Source organism: Orbicella faveolata, unplaced genomic scaffold (genome assembly GCF_042242905.1).
Source record: "Orbicella faveolata isolate gen_17 unplaced genomic scaffold, um_ofav_v1 contig_13, whole genome shotgun sequence".
Taxonomy (NCBI): domain Eukaryota; kingdom Metazoa; phylum Cnidaria; class Anthozoa; order Scleractinia; family Merulinidae; genus Orbicella; species Orbicella faveolata.
Window position 1 is genome coordinate 11,897,734 of NW_028301540.1, and position 16,439 is coordinate 11,914,172.

At 37.6% G+C, this 16,439-nt stretch overlaps 1 protein-coding gene across 2 annotated transcripts; it reads left to right on the forward strand.

Annotated features, from left to right (window-relative positions):
* Window positions 1–1,707: 1,707 nt before the first annotated feature.
* LOC110064819 (sterol O-acyltransferase 1-like) lies at window positions 1,708–16,095 on the forward strand. 2 transcript variants are annotated; one of them, XM_020771919.2, is made up of 14 exons: window positions 1,708–1,804; window positions 1,891–1,961; window positions 2,227–2,339; window positions 6,722–6,772; window positions 7,649–7,756; window positions 8,322–8,592; window positions 9,849–9,924; window positions 10,030–10,192; window positions 10,821–10,958; window positions 11,587–11,722; window positions 13,402–13,500; window positions 14,339–14,468; window positions 14,765–14,916; window positions 15,677–16,095. In XM_020771919.2, exons 1-14 carry the CDS (start codon window positions 1,726–1,728, stop codon window positions 15,749–15,751), a joined length of 1,662 nt encoding a protein of 553 aa, XP_020627578.2. In that variant the 5' UTR covers window positions 1,708–1,725; the 3' UTR covers window positions 15,752–16,095. The 2 variants fall into 2 exon arrangements, with proteins under 2 accessions (XP_020627578.2, XP_089141916.1); XM_089285790.1 differs by having other exon boundaries at window positions 1,783–1,804; window positions 1,891–1,992.
* The last annotated feature ends 344 nt before the right edge of the window (window positions 16,096–16,439 follow it).

A 16,439-nucleotide genomic window follows, 5' to 3' on the forward strand; every position in this document is an offset into this window, starting at 1 on the left:
ATGCTTCTCCTAACAAAACGTTGTTAGTGGAATGCTTCAATCTTTGCCAGTAGCTGAAGATTGATGCTTTTATGTCGATGCTTAAAGGGTACCGCCCAAGCTCTGCTCTGCAAGCAATATTTTCTGTATACCATGGAACGTTTAATGACTGTTTACAAAACAGTTAGTCAGTGAGTCAGTGAGTCAGTGAGTCAGTGAGTCAGTGAGTCAGTGAGTCAGTGAGTCAGTGAGTCAGTGCGTCAGTGAGTCAGTGATTCAGTGAGTCAGTGAGCCAGGGAGTGAGTCAGTGAGTCATTCAGTCATTCATTCAGTCAGTCAGTCAGTCATTCAGTCAGTCAGTCAGTCAGTCAGTCAGTCAGTCGGTACGTCAGTGAGTCAATCAGTCAGTCAGTCAGTTAGCCAGTGAGTCAGTCAGTCAGTGAGTCAGTCAGTGAGTCAGTCAGTAAGTCAATCAGACAGTCAGTCAGTCAGTCAGTCAGTGAGCCAGTCAGTCAGTCAGTTAGTCAGTCAGACATTCAGTGAGTCAGTCAGTCAGTTAGTCGGTCAGTGAGTTAGTCAGTTAGTCGGTCAGTCAGCTAGTCAGTCAGTCAGTCAGTTAGTCGGTCAGTGACTCCACAGACAATTTGAAACTTGAAAAAAATTGCACAATAAAATGATTTTAGGTAATTTTTGTTTAATTTGATTGCCATTGTCAGAATTTTCATTTGTTAAGGTACAATGGCAGTCGTATTTTACAGCCAAACTACTTTATTTTACAACCAAACAAACAGTCTCTCCTTTGTTGTTACTCCACGTGAACGGAGCAATTGAGTGCAATGTTATTCCCGAGACAAAAAGGGGAGACAATTCGAAATCGACCTATAGAAACTCGATGGTCCCGAGTCTAAGGTCAAAGTCCACAAGATATTATCCCAGTCGCGTGATATTTGACAAATAGTCCCCTGTTTTGATGTTTTCTTTAGCTTCATAGTCTGCTTGGCAGCCATTACGATCCAAATAACAGCTGCTAAAGAGACAAGGCTTGTCATGCATTCCTCTAAAAGAAAGTGTGGGTAGAAGGCTTTATAAGAAGTCCCTTGGAATTACAGTTTTAGCGCGATTAGCGACTATAGGGTGTAACTTCGTAGGCAAATCCAGAAAAAACGTAAAATGCATTGGACAGAAAAATCCGAAAAACCGTCATTATTGTTGACAAAAACCCGAAACCAAAGACTAAATTGGAAAAAACCCGCAAACCGCACAAGGCACCAAAACCGAAAAACCGCAAAACCGAACCAAAAATTGACGAAATCCGCAAAACTGAAAATTCCAACCCTCCCTCTCAATCGTGACTTCTTGAGGTTGTCCCAAGTCCGATTGGTATTATGAGTAGTGATGGCTTATCGTTCCGTGGGTGATTTTCACAGTATTTCATCAAATAATAACTTGATTACATCCGGTATATCCAGATAACATCTGAACCTTGAACGCAGATTACATCAGATAATCCGTGTAAACATGAAAGAAGTGTGTCACGATAACAATAGCCAAAAACGCTTTTGAATGGAAAAAAGAAACTATTTTACCAACTATTTCTATGAAAAATTGGAGTTAAAGTTTAGCCGTGTTGTATTCGTATGTCGACTCAAAGAGAAAAATAATCCAGAAAAGGCTTTTTGACGTGACTATGTGCGTGACAGTGACCGGAAAGGAGTTTCCCGGCTCTGTCCTTTTCAGCCAGCTGTGATGCGTGGTCACCAAGTCGAAAATTACAACATCATGTCGACTTTACGAAGAAGACAACATACTCATGAAAGAAATGGAGGTAATGTCTTGGTAAACGGAATGGCAGGAATTTTAACACGTTTTGGTATTAATTTGATGGATTTGCTGTTTTTTTCTTTTTTGTAGGGGTCAATTTCTTTGACAAGAAAGACGAAATGGGAAGAGCGCGTGTTGAAGAGGTTCGCCGAAGAGCGGAGGTACAACAGCAACAAACTACTTCCTATAAATGTACATATAACAGTGTTTTGCTTAAACTGAAGTTTGTAATTCAAAATTTATTATTTTGCCGAGAAGGAAGTTTTAAAAAATAGCGATTGTTCTATTATCTAACAAGGACTACGCAGAATATGGCTTCGCAAAACGTCAAGCTTCATTCATTTTTAATTTTCCGCTTTCATCGCGTGGGAACTCATGTCGTAGATTTGATATTTAAGCTTACTTTTTTATTATTTTTTTTGATAGCAACTAAGAACGGAGTTAATAGAACAAATTGACGGTCAGCTTAATGACCTTATCGACGACGTGTTACACGATGTGGACTCTCTGGAGCCTAGGAGGGATCATATCTACTCTGGGTGAGTACATTGTCAAACCATCTCAATTAAAGCGAGCATATCTTGTAAAGCCACCTATAAAATATTGCAAATTTCCGTCATGCGGCTAAATTGATACTATGACCCTATCTAACGAAGCATCGACCTCTCTTAAGAGACCAGCGGGCTATTTCGTCCGCATACGTGAATTTTACGTACTAGTGTTACACAAGTGGCACTTTCGCTCTGGAGGCGCATCGATATTCACGCTTTGGGAGACAAATTTACAATTAGTCAAATCGCTGTAGTCAATTTATCCTTCATTTTCTTTACAGTTTCGTGTTTAAGGGAGAGCAGAACGGGCGGTTATACACTTGATGGTTTCGGGTGGTTGGAAAGCGCGAATATACCGACGTCAAAACTTGAGCGACAAAATTGCGCTCATCAGCCGTGCTCACGCAAACGTTTAGTCTAAAATCTGCTGCTTTCCCCAGTTAATCAGATCCTTTGAAGAATCTTCGTCTTCATTTTGGTTCTTATAAGTTCTGGTGGAGTCCATTAGTTCCACCTGTCGTGATTTTTTGCGATGAGTTTTAATTTTCTGTTGGCCTGCGAGGACGCTCACGTTCACAAGCGAGCGCGTAAGCCGCGGGGACGAGAAAGTGAGCCTGCTCAACTCTTCCTCTGACTCCAAATGTGGACGACTTATTTTTTATTGTGAGAAAGTGCGGTAAATTACCGACTCCATGGGGATCTAATCTCTCCTCATCAAACATAATAGATTGACAGTTTTCTCGCCTTTCCCACTTTTCGACCAATGGTATTTCACTTCACTCAGGCAAAGCAGAGATGAAAAAACTACAGAGATCAAGGCAGGCTCACTTTCTTAGCATCCCTTCACCAGACTCCTTCCCTCTGGATGGCTTATCTCTTTGCCACTCGCACATGTGACTCAAAGGTGATCCTCCTCGCAGGTTAATTTGCTGTGTGGTTAATAAATTCCAGATTTCTAATAATCTACGTTTTGTATTTACGAAATGAATGTATTTTCGCCAAAAAATATTGGTGCCCAATTATGTAGCATGCCTTAGGGCAAAGTCATTCCTCTCCCTGTTGGTCATGGCAAATGTCACGAAAAGTATGGTTTAATAGTAATGACTTCTAATTTGTGCTGATAGTTTAATGCTTAGTATACTATTTAGATGCTGGAGCATTATATGTTGGTCACTTTTAGCCATTTGATCCTTTTTGTATGCTATTTTAATAATATGCTGCCAAGGATGCTACAAAATGCAAAGTTTGTTTAACTTGAAACTGATATAAAATAATTTTGGTTGTGGTTAACTGTCTGGAAATTAAAGATATCAGGGAAATTTTTATTATGTTTTATTTGATTTTGTTGTTGTAGCAAACATGTTTTGGCTTTGAAACATGTTTAAGTTGCCTAGGATAAACATTGCTGTCTCTCTTTTGTTGTTCAGGAAATGTTTAGGCTTGGTAATCAGCCAAGCATGGAAATAACTCTGATGTTTGTACAATGTACATAGTAGTAATAATAATGACCGGTTTTTTACAACAGGTATAAAACTGTTTAAGTATACCTATGATATCTATTACAGTTCTGTGCTCTTTACAAAAGTATAATGTATTGATCAAATGGAGACATTTCCTCAGCCATATCCTAGTGATATATTTTGACTAGTCGATGTATCTTGACATCAGTGGTTTTCTTACCATGGGGAATTTGACATACTATGGGAGGGGTAAGGCAGATTTAAACAAGTTGCTGCCTCGAGATCGTGGTGAATTTTTGCACAATGCATCAAGAGACAACATTGTGCTTTGTAAATGTTTTGGATGGATCAAAAGGAATGCCTTCATTGCTACTGACAATGCTTCCGCTCTTAATTTCAGAGTCATAGTAATATATCAAGCCTATTAGGTGTACAAACAACCAATGACATAACGTGATGTAATCAAACAGATCAAAGAAAAAGATCTAACTCTAGAGGGTTAGATCTTTTTTTAATTTTTCTTACCACATGACTATTACCCTGTTCACACCAACATGCTAACCATGTTTAAAAGTGGTTTAACTACATAAGCATAAAAATTAGTTTCTCATACTATGCACACCCCACATAGAAATAGAAATATGGAAATGTATGCTAAATTTTGTTAAGTGAATATTTTAATTTCAGGTAGCGTGCCTCAACAAGTGTAACCTTTCTATTGTTTTTTAGTAATAATTATTAACTACTTAATAACCGAGAGTGAGGTCGTTACGGGAAAATCTCAAACTGAGGCCTTGCCGTATTGACTGAGCGATAGCGAGGTCAATACAGTAGGCTGAGGTTTGAGATTTTCCCGTAACGACCGAACGGTCGAGGTTATTAAGTTGTTTATTATATGGCTCATCATATCAATAAAGAGAAAAATCATTCGAGCGGAAGTCGTCAATTTACATCCGGCGATGTGCGCGTCTACCGATTCATTCATCGTCTCAAACCTAGGGCAAAACTACATAGTCAGTGAATTTCACCACTGTATTACGTATTCCGTTAAAAACACTCATTTCTTTACGGAAAAGTCACTGTCACAGCCTCAAAAACGTATTTTAGTATCGTGGTACCACAAGTTGATGGGGAAGTTTTTCCGACTTTTGGGGCGAAACGTCAACGGATACAGAAAAGACAGCAAGTGCTTCAAAATTGTCCAAACCAACCGTCTTTCGGTGAAAGAAGATACTAATGCTTCAGAATGCACTGCTCAAAATAAGCTTAACTCAATCTTCGCATTCGCTTTCGACAACATATCTTCGCCTTCTTCATTCTGGGATTTATGGATGAACATTTCAAGCCTTGTGAATGTCTGCAGTTATCAGAAACACTGCTACCGACAGAAACCGCCCGATTGTTTACATCTGATGATCCTGGAAGCTGATTTACACTTGCTTGTGTCAAAGCGAGGGAATCTATTTGACGAGAACTTTGACGGAGTTCAATACTTCGGTAATTGCTGTGACTAAGATGATAACTTATAAGTTTCTTTGTGGTGTTCTGCTCAGGATGTATGGCAGATTTTTTACTTAGCGATTTTAGCTTTACTTAAGACTAGGCAAACTTTGATTGTTTTTCACTAGTGTCCGCCAAGGTTACCGACTGGTAAGTCATCTATATAAATTTTATTAAAGAAATATCTCTAAACTTTTAGCTACTGCTATTCTCGTACTGATTTTAATCGGCTTTCATCGCTTCAATGTGCTTGAATTTTCAGAACCGGGCTCTTCCTAATTTGCATAATCCGTAATCGGCCCGTGGGCATTACAGGAGAATAATGCCCTACAATTCAGTGACAATTAACCAATCAGAGCGCGCATTATATCGGCCACAAGCCAAAGCCATATAATAATGTCTTGTAATTAGTGTACTTGTATTATTTTCTATAGTGTCTGTCACATTGCATGTCAATGTAACCCAAAGCTGTTAGTTAAAGTCCTTTTTTTTCTGTAAGTAACAGACTGTAAGTTTGTTTTATGTAATGTGTAGATTGTAATGCATAGATACATACTCCTTAGACTGTTTTTTTTTTTTTTTTTTGTAACTGTAGTGTAAGTTTAATTGTAGTTGTTGTAATTGTTCGGGCAAATTAAAAAAAAAAAAGCACACCCCACAACTTAACCAGGTAAAGACCTGTTTGATAAAAATAAGGTAGCCAGATGGTTTAAAACTTTGTCTTCTGAACTTGTTTGCAAAGCGTAAATTGACAAATTGGAAAAGCCTAAACCTCATTTAGTTAAACTAGTTTAGTTGGTGTGAATGGGGTATATGATTCTGAAATAGAGCTGAAATATTGTAGCAATCTTTTTTGCATATCTGTAATAAACCAAATCTTGGTTTTCAACAATGTTATCAATCCTTGGGCTTGCATTCTTTATGTTATATTCAAAACTAATATCAATGGGGAGGAGGAAATATGCTGAAGTTTCAAATTGACTGATGCTTAATGAATAATACTACTAAGTTGTAGAGTTAAAGTATATATAACAGATATCCTTTTTACTTACTTGATCAAAAATCTACCTGAGATTGTGATGCGGAAATTGAAAAAATTTAACTGATGTAGTTTTTTCTTCATCTCATTTTAGCCATTGGAAAATGTGAAATTTCATTTTAGTTCAGTGAGAAATTGTGCAAGGTGGAAACCTGGGACTAGTCAGGCTCCAATATCAAAACAAGATCATAGTTCGATATGTCAACTGACTTGCAGATGATTAATACTGATCAATAAGTCTCAGCAAAAAACTTCAACCACTCACCACTAATCCCCCAATATTACATGTCATGGAAACCTTTTCCCAACTTTCTTAAGCCCTGTGAATAATTTATTGCGGTTATGTAACACTGGCTTGATTGTATTTTCAGAGACAAGGTAAATGGAAATAAAGTATTCGTTCCACGACAATCAGTACTGACGTAAGTACATTTATAACCAACATTTGGCTTTTAGCTTAATTTATCAATGTGGAGTTGATACCTTTTTAAGTAAATATCCAGGATAGAAGTTTGTATATTTTGATGTTTTGAAAAGCATTAACCCTTTGTCCAAACATAGTTAATAGAGGGGAATGGTTATGAAGCCCGACAAAGTTCTTTGTTGTATGTTTTTTGTTTGCTTTTTTGGCCTTGACCTTGCACAAAATACAATTATAGTTGTTCACTCTGTACTGAGGAACTAACCATTAGAAACGTTTTGGTTGTAAATGTAATTCATGCATAGTGTATGAACGCAAAACAAAAGATTATGCACAGTTGGGTACCTTCCAACATAAATCTTGAAATCTTTGTTTGCTCCTTTGATGTTTGCCGGGCTTCATAACCAGTCCCCTCCATTAACTATGGTTCGAATAGCTCTGATGAAAGTCTTACATCAGCTTATTACAAGCTCGTTGTGGTGGTTGATGTACATTTATAAACTTGTTGATAAATAATAATTATAAAAGTGTTTCACTTGCCTGCTTTCACAGTACAACAGTTCCTTATCAAACTATTGACTGTTGATTCTTGGCGTTAACTTATCAAATTGAACATAAAATTGTTTTGACCAGTTGTGGTGTGTACGTAATTACATAAAACTCATGAACTTGAACTCAGTTGTCTTGAACTAACAGCTACCTTGAACTCCAATCTTTTTCCCTTGGATACACTTTTTCAGTCACTTACTATCAGCGATCTCTAACCCCCCAAATTTCAAACTATTCTTCATTTCCATTAAGTCTTCAAGACAGCAGAGTTCAACTGTATGCAGAGGTATTCATTGTGAATGTAAGGTTTTTGATTTTTGTCCTTCAGAGAACTCCTAGAAGTCAATCACATCAAGACAATCTATAACATCTTTGTAGCCTTACTGATAGTGTTCATTATAAATACTGTAGTCTATGACTACATTGATTCAGGAAGGTAAGATTGTAGATCTTAGCTGTTAAAATTTAATCATGATAAAGAAAAGAAGAGTGAAAGAGATTCTCTCATGTCCAATATGCCAGGTGGCATTTGGGGCAACAACATGATCTCTCCACACTTGCTGGTCTGTTGACGTGATTGGGATAATGCTCTGGAGAGGTTTTCCTTTTAGCGTCATTTCCTTTTCCACCATCCACTAGAACTAGTACCACGTGATCTACAGATGGATGGATTGGAGATATGCTTGTAATAGTGCTAGATTTTAAGTTATTCTCTATGTGGGGATGACATAGCAGTGAACATGCTTGCTTCCCTTCCACCAATGTGGTGTGGGTTCCGATCTTGGACCTGGCATTATAATTATGTCATTGTGTGTAGAGTTTGTTCTTGTTATGACTCTAAGGGTACTTTTGGGTGGTCCATGCTCTTGAGTTATCTCCTTCCTCAAACCCAACACTTCCAGCTTCCTAGTCAGTCCTAAGATGGTTATGTACATGTATAACTTTGTTATAAATATATTTTTATTAATTTTATTTAAGTTAACTTCTACTTTCGTTTGCAGCCTTTCACTTGAACTCTCAATACTAAAATGGGCATTTGGTAAACCTTCCACCGTCGTCAGCATATGGCTTGTAATGAAGGCAATGGCTTTGTTTGCCTTTCCAATTTTCTCTGCTTGGCATGCAAACAGACATTCATGGCTGCCCCTTCCAGATCTATGCTGGCTACTTTTGTACATTACCTACTTGACTGTTTTCGCAATATTCCCAGTCCAGGAAGTTATCCAGCACAACTTGCCACCTGCGTCTTCTATCATCATACTTGCAGAACAGGTATGGAGTGTGGCATGACATGGAATCAACTTTTATTATTATGACTCACGTATTTATAATTTTACAGAAATAAATATACACATTAAGTTAAAAAAGCTTAACAATAGCAACAGCACGAACCTGCAGGTAGCCTGGGCTAATCTAGGCGGGTCACATCTATATCTTGTATTTTGTTTACTTATTGATTTACTGTTCTGTTGCTAGTGATGCACAGACTTTTCTTCCGTGGAACCTTGATTTAATGAACCTGTATATAGCAAAGTCCTCAGTATATAATTAACAATTACATTATGAGCTTGAGATTTCTATTGCATAATAGTTGACGCAGTTGCAGCGCAAGTCAACTGTCGGGCACAAATTGTTTTAGGATAAATCTAAAGGTTGTTCAAAACTGCATCTCAATCCTCTTGACAGACACTTTGAATATGCAAAAAAAGTGGCCAGCATTTTGTTAACAACCACACTGCAGGGTACTCACTATCTGCAATAGTGATAGTGTGTAGCATACAGTAGCTAATCAGAGGATGGTGTTTGTGATAGAGTGCTAGTAGATTTATACTAATTAACAATTAGATTATGAGCTCAATATTTCTATGAGATAATTTTCTTCAGCTAACCATTTCCAACTGTTTTTGTACATTGTATTTAACTTTATGCTTTAGAAAAATTGTGCGGACTGAATTGTCGATTGGACTTCCTTGTTGTGTGCATGCACTCGTCAGTTTTTTCAACATTTTCTGTTTTTTGTTGTTGTTGTTGTTGTTGTTTTACAGTCGCAAAACCGTGAATATCCTACTTTAAGTCTTCTCAAGAATTTTATAGTCCATTTATATCTAAATGTTCTTCCATAACTTTGTAAAAACGAGAAAAGGGCGCTATTTTACAGACAACCTCCAGCCACTGCACACTAAATAAACAACAGAAAAAAGGAATTGGGAGGGAGGTGCAGAAAAAGAAGAGGTAAAATAACTTGGAGCTTACTGAAAAACTGCTCAAACTATGCAGCACTTGAACATTCTACTTTGATGGGGCACAGTACCTGCGCTAACATCCAAGAAGCGCTGTCCGCCTGATGAATGCCAGGTCTTTGTTGTAACTTAATAGTTAAATTGCATTTAAGTGCATTTACCTTTTCTTTAGAACTAGCGACAGAAAGTAAATTTTCATAGTTTGACATGATTTACAAATTAACTACTGACTTAATTTAAAGCTTATTTGATGCTGATAGTTTCTGTTCTTTTGCTGTTAATGACTAGATTCGCTTTATGCTCAAAGTTCATGCATTTGTAAGAGAAAGTGCACCCAAGGTCCTTTCATATGAAAGAACACAAGGTAAACAAGTTTCTATTAAATAGCAACCCTTACAGTTTCTGGCTTGAGTCTTGAATTGCTCTTCATGGATTGTCATTTATTTCTTTTTCTTCTGATGGCTAAAAGACGACTCAGATCCGCCAGCAGAAGCAGATCAAGCTGATGAGGGCAGAGACAATGCTACAAACCGAGACAAAACAGTGAAAGAGAATCAACCTTTGCCAGAGTTTGGACAATACTTGTACTTTCTTTTCTGCCCTACTCTTATCTACAGAGACCAGTACCCAATGTAAGCATTTAAAAATAATATCATTTCTTGTTATAAGCTTCACTTGTTGATTAACCACACCCCCAGTGTGCAAGCTCAAATGTAAAAAGAAAACAAAAAAAAAACATTATTAAAAACAGCAAACTCAAATTTGTGTTGTAATACTTTCAAAGCACACAAATTGAATGTTGCTGTTGTAAAAGAAACAATGATAAACCAACTCGCCAAATAATTAAATATTTACTCTCTGTACCCTTTAATACATCTTAGAGCTGCTATGTAAGAGATGGTGTCATGACAAATGTGGCATAAAATGTTGAAAGTTTTGTCTTCTATCAGGCTTGCCTTGGTTTAATGTCCAGGATGTTTCTCTCAGACATTTTAGAACTACCTTAGGTAATTATTTTTTAGAAATTTATTTCCTCTGCAACATTACTGTACAGCACAGAAAATAATTTGAACTTAATCACATTATGACAGAGCTCCTTGGGGGTGCTCAGTGGGTTTAAACTTTCCCAGAGTTTGAAGTTAGTTCACATGGGATTGATCATGTACAGTTTCATTCAGCCTTTCTGCTTCTTTCACAGTCATTTCTACTCTCTGTTTCATAATAGTCAACTCGTTCATGGTTATGTTAATAATTTTTCAGGACTCCTTATATCAGATGGAATTATGTGGTATCCAATTCCCTCCAGACCTTGGCCTGCATCTTCTACACTTACTATGTGTTTGCTCGCTTCTGTGTACCTGTGTTTAGAAGTATTGGAAAGGGACAATGGAGTTTCAAGTAAGTTTGGGGTGATGTAGCAGCTGTCGTAAGGTCTCACATGAATGGCTCGCTACCCTTTGAGAGAACAATAGAACAAACAACAGAAACAATGCCCCTAGCCCTAAAACAATAACAGCTGCTAACAATGAATAGAATTACAAGCTTACAAGAGCTGCTACACTTCTGTAAGTTTGTGTTATATTCACAGTGTTGTGAGTTCACTTCTCTGCATGCATGGTGGACCTAGGTATTGTACATACCAGCATCTCAATCTCTATTCCCTGAGCTGTAGGTAATCTGTCGGAAAAATGTGCATGGACTTTTGTCCACCAGCGTAATCTGTTGTGAGAATCAAACGGTTTTCTAAGAGCGAAGCTCGAAGAAAACTGTAAACTTCAAGGAACAGGTAACGTCCAACAAAAAATATCCTTGATATAAAGTCAAATGGAGGCTACTGTGTTGATTATTCTTCAAATATTCTTTGAAAAAATATCACTCAGCCCAGTTTTGGCATAGGGAATATTCAGGGCATATTCAGGACAGGAATTATTCAGTAATCAATATTTTTTTTGGCTTAGATGGTCTGAAACTTTTGCCCATAGAGTGGCTCGCCCAAGCTAAGATTGCTCAATCATTATTTTTGCAGGCATTTCACCCTTTCAGTCTTCAGTTGCATGCTGCCAGGCACAATGGTCCTTGTCCTTGGTTTCTTCGCCATCCTTCATTCCTGGTTGAATGCCTTTGCAGAAATGACCAGATTTGCGGACAGGATGTTCTACAAGGTTTGTTGATGACTATTTTCCTAGCTTGTGATTTTCTGTCCTTTAAAAACCTTTTGTCTTTACATTGTCACATTCTTGTTTTTTTAAACACTTCATTGAACTCTAAATCTTGCAATTAAAAAGTCAAAAATGTCTCAAACGTGAAAGGGAAAATGCTAGTCTCGCCTCTTACAAAGCCTTGCATTTACTGGTCATTTGGCACTCTTAAATCTCGAATTTTCAATATTTAGCACGCAAAATTTTGAATCTCCAATTCTTGAATTTTCAATATTTTTTTGGAATTTCCAAATCGTGAATTTTCAATATTTGGCAGGCCAAATCTTGAATTTCCAAATCTTAAATTTTCAATATTTGGCAGGCTAAATCTTGAATTTCCAAATCGTGAATTTCAATATTTGGAAGGCCAAATGTTGAATTTCCAAATCCTAACTTATCAATATTTGGCGAGCTAAATCTTGAATTTCCAAATCTTGAATTTTCAATTCTTTAATTTTAAATCATTTCAAGCCAAATCTTGAATTTCCAAATCCTGAATTTTCAATGTTTGGCAGGCCAAAAATCTTGAATTTCAAAATTGTTAATTTTCAATATTTGGAAGGCAGAATCTTGAATTTTCAATATTTGGTAGGTTAAATCTTGAATTTTCTATATTTGACAGGCCAAATCTTGAATTTCCAAGTCCTGAATTTTCAATATTTTGAAGGCCAAATCTTGAATTTTCAATATTTAGCAGGCCAAATCTTGAATATTCTAATCTTGAATTTTCGATATTTGACAGGCTAAATCTAATTTCCAAGTCCTGAAGTTTCAATATTTGGAAGGCTAAATCTTGAATTTTCAATATTTAGCAGGCCAAATCTTGAATTTCCTAATTTTGAATTTTCGATATTTGTAATCTTGAATGTTTTCAAACCCTCAGTTGTCATTATTTGGCATACAATATTTTGAAATAGTTTTAAGCCAAATCTTGAATTTCTAAATCCGTAATCGTCAATATTTGGTAGGCCAAATCTTGAATTTCCAAATCTTAAATTTTCGATATTTGGCAGGCCAAATCTTGAAGTTGTAAATGTTGAATTTTCTATATTTGGCAAGCCAAATCTTGAATTTTGAAGTCTTAAAGTTTAGATATTTGGCGGGCCAGATCTTGAATTTCCAAGTCTTCAATTGTCAATATTTGGCCTACCAAATCTTGAAGTGCCGAATCTTGAATTTTTGATATTTGGCAAGCCAAATCTTGAATGTCCAAGTCTTAAAATTGGAAAATTTGGCAGACCAAATCTTGAATTTCCAAGTCTTTGAATTTAAATATTTTAAGCGAAATCTTGAATCTCCAACTCTTGAATCTCCAACTCTTGAATGTTAAATAATTTATTTTCAAGCCAAATCTTGAATTTCCAAATCTGAAATTTTCACTATTTGGCAGACCAACTCTTGAATTTTCAATATTTGGCAACCCAAATCTTGAATTTCCAAATCTTAAATTTTCAGTATTTGGCAGGCCAAATCTTGAGTTTCCAAGTCTTGAATTTTTAAACATTTGGCAGGCAAATCTTGAATTTCCAAATCTTGAATTTCCAAATCTTGTCCAGAAACTGTTCGGTGGCTATTTATGGAGAATTGATCAAAAACATTCTTAGTGCCCCAAAATGAACATATTTTTGATTTGGTTTTGACAGGACTGGTGGAATTCTAATTCATATGCAGATTATTATCGCTCTTGGAACGTTGTGGTACATGACTGGCTGTATGCGTACATATACAAGGACATGGTTAAGGTGTAGATATTGTATAAAATAGCTTACTGAGATTGTAAAAGTTATCATATTTTACTTAAGATTTGTTGCACATTATTTAGCTTACGTAGGAAGTGTTGCCATAAGAATGAAACCTTGGCCGCGCGAAAATTGGCGCGAGGGCAAGACCTCATCCCCCTCCAAAATGTTTTTCCTTTGAACAAAATGGGAGAACCCTAGCTTTGCAGGCCACATGTTAATTCGCTCCCTCCGAATGGCTGTTAGAGCCTCACCTATGGTTCAACTTTTCTTTAGGCCATCTCAGCTGCAACATGACGTGGGTACGATCTTTATTTTGACCCTTAATGGAGTAACCGAGTGACACACCCTCAGATGATCCTGGCATTGTGTTTCAATCTAACTATCAATTCTTCTAACTGACTAGATTTCACTCCAAATGGTTTGAACCCAGGAGGATCAGTAGTTCGTATAGTGTGATCGTCCGGGTGAGTGTAGTTCTGAAAAGAACTGTTGTTGGTGACTGACGTTTCGACAACCTGAGCGGAAGTCATCTTCAGAGTCAAGTGAATAGTGTTTGTCAGTCACTTGACTCTGAAGATGACTTCCGCTCAGGTTGTCGAAACGTCAGTCACCAACAACAGTTCTTTTCAGAACTACACTCACCCGGACGATCACACTATACGAACTAGATTTCACTGTGTTAGCTCTGAGTATTTGTTGATACACCAAGATGAATGAATCCTTCATTGATGAACATCTTTAATCTCAAAACCTGTCTGCTTGGCTTTTTATTGATTTATGCTGGCAATCAGCAGAAACAGAGTCCAATCACAAAGCTTACTTCTTTGTTTATCTCCAGATTATCAAGAACCGTCAAGTTGCGACTGTGTCCGTGTTTTGCTTGTCCGCCATTGTTCATGAATATGTTCTGATGTTCGCCTTTCGCTTCTTCTACCCAATGCTGCTCTTCCTGTTTGGTGTTTTTGGTTGTAAGTAGTCTGACGCCCTAGTTATAGCAGTTAGTTTGGGGGAGAAAAATCACTCGCTCGGTCGGTTGGATAGTCCGTCAGGCCGGCCGTTAATCCGGCTGGCAGGCAGGTTGGTAAGCATGCGAGCAGGCTTTCAGGCAGTTTTTTGCATCTGATCCCAGTCTTAATACATCCTTTGTTTGCGTTATTTGAGTCCTCACGCAAGGCTCTTTCAAACCGTTGCGTGACAATTATTGCGACGTACTTAGTGACTATAACACGTCATTTATGTGAGTTTTTGACTCTTGCTGTTTCAGTGTCGTTTGTGTTTTTGAAACCAAAGAAACACGGGAATGTGTCACAGGTGTGGAACGTGTTCATGTGGATCACGCTCATCGTAGGCAATGGACTTCTGATGTGTCTGTACAGTCAGGAGTGGTTCGCCACACAAATCTGTCCAAGGGACAGCGTAAGTAATCTAAACCCTAACAAAAATACTATTTCCCTGACCAAACAATTATAAAATGTCACAATACTCGTCCTCCAGCCTCCCCTTACAGCCATCCTATCTATCCATTTATTTAGGACTGATGATTTCTCAACATATTTGCCTTCTTTGTCGAGGGAAAACATCGCTGAGATCATGTGATCACAGTGGCCTGAAATACTTCTTCCAGCCTTCAAAAGTTAAATCAGCGATGATATAATTTCAGTTTTTCCTGTCTTTTCTTCAAAATGTAAATTTTCCCTGACTCAAGATTTAAACTCCCTGGCTTTTCCCTATTCGTGAGTTTTTCCCCCTGACCATTTCCTGACGTGTGGCAACCCTGGTAAAAGTGTTATGAGGATAGGAATTCATTTTGGGATAGCTTCTCAGTCGTCTTTTTCCTTGGGGATGGGAGAGAGGCTTGATTACTCAACAATACCTTCCCTTCCCCTCTCCTCCATACTGGAAGAGTTGATTATATTCTCTGGAGATGCCAGTCCACCCCCATTCTTCGCTCTCTACTGATGTTGGTGTTTGGAAACTGCAAGGATAAATCGCGTTTCTTCCTCCAGTTTTGTCTTGTTTTATTAGTTGGTGTATTTTTTACAACCATAATTTGGGGGAACTTATTCGATTGCAAAGACATTGCGTACAAGTTTTCTTAAAAAAAGGCATGTTTTTGTCTCTTAAGTCTAGTGACTAGTCTCGTCTTGGTAACAGGTGGACTGTTTTTCTTTCACAGAACTCCTTACTGGATCAACTGTCCCCTCGGTCTTGGAACGTGGAGTGCGTACAAGTTCGTGTGAACTCTGGCTGAATCAGAAACACTGTTCTTACGTAGAGGGACAAATATCGGATCACAAAAAATGAGTACAGCAGCGAAAAGAATCTCTTTTGTGCTGCCCCCAATACCCTAATAATCTCAGTTGTAAAGGGATAAGATTTTAATTGGAAAGGAAGCCTCGTGAATATTTCATCTAATTTCAAGTTGCTGTGATTTAGTTCGATCGGATAGTTATGGCTGGGGAGGGAGAGCTGATTTTAAACCATATGTCGAACACTCGTTTTGCGCCGTACAATGAGTGGGCAAAATACAACATGAACGGGAAAAGAGGGGAACGTAACATTCTTCCACGCGTCTAAATAAAACGATGTACGTCATTTCTGCTTCCTAGCTTTCTCACTTACTGAACTATGATCTTGTGAAGTGTCGGAAACCCCTTGTTCCCAGATTAAGTCTCTTCCTCTTCATTTTCCCGGAGCGGGGAGAGTGGTACCGAATAACAATTTTACCATGACGTCATTAAAATGGTAGTAGAATTCTCAAACTCATTAATAATTCATCAAGTTTAGACAGAAGCATATCACGTAGAATAGGTGATATGCTTCTGGTTTAGACAAAGGTACTCATGACCGTGACGGTGTTTGGATATCTGACCTTAATTAGGATAGATTTTTACGATTTTATTTCTCTGTTCTCTCCTTAGTTTTGGTTTCGATTAACA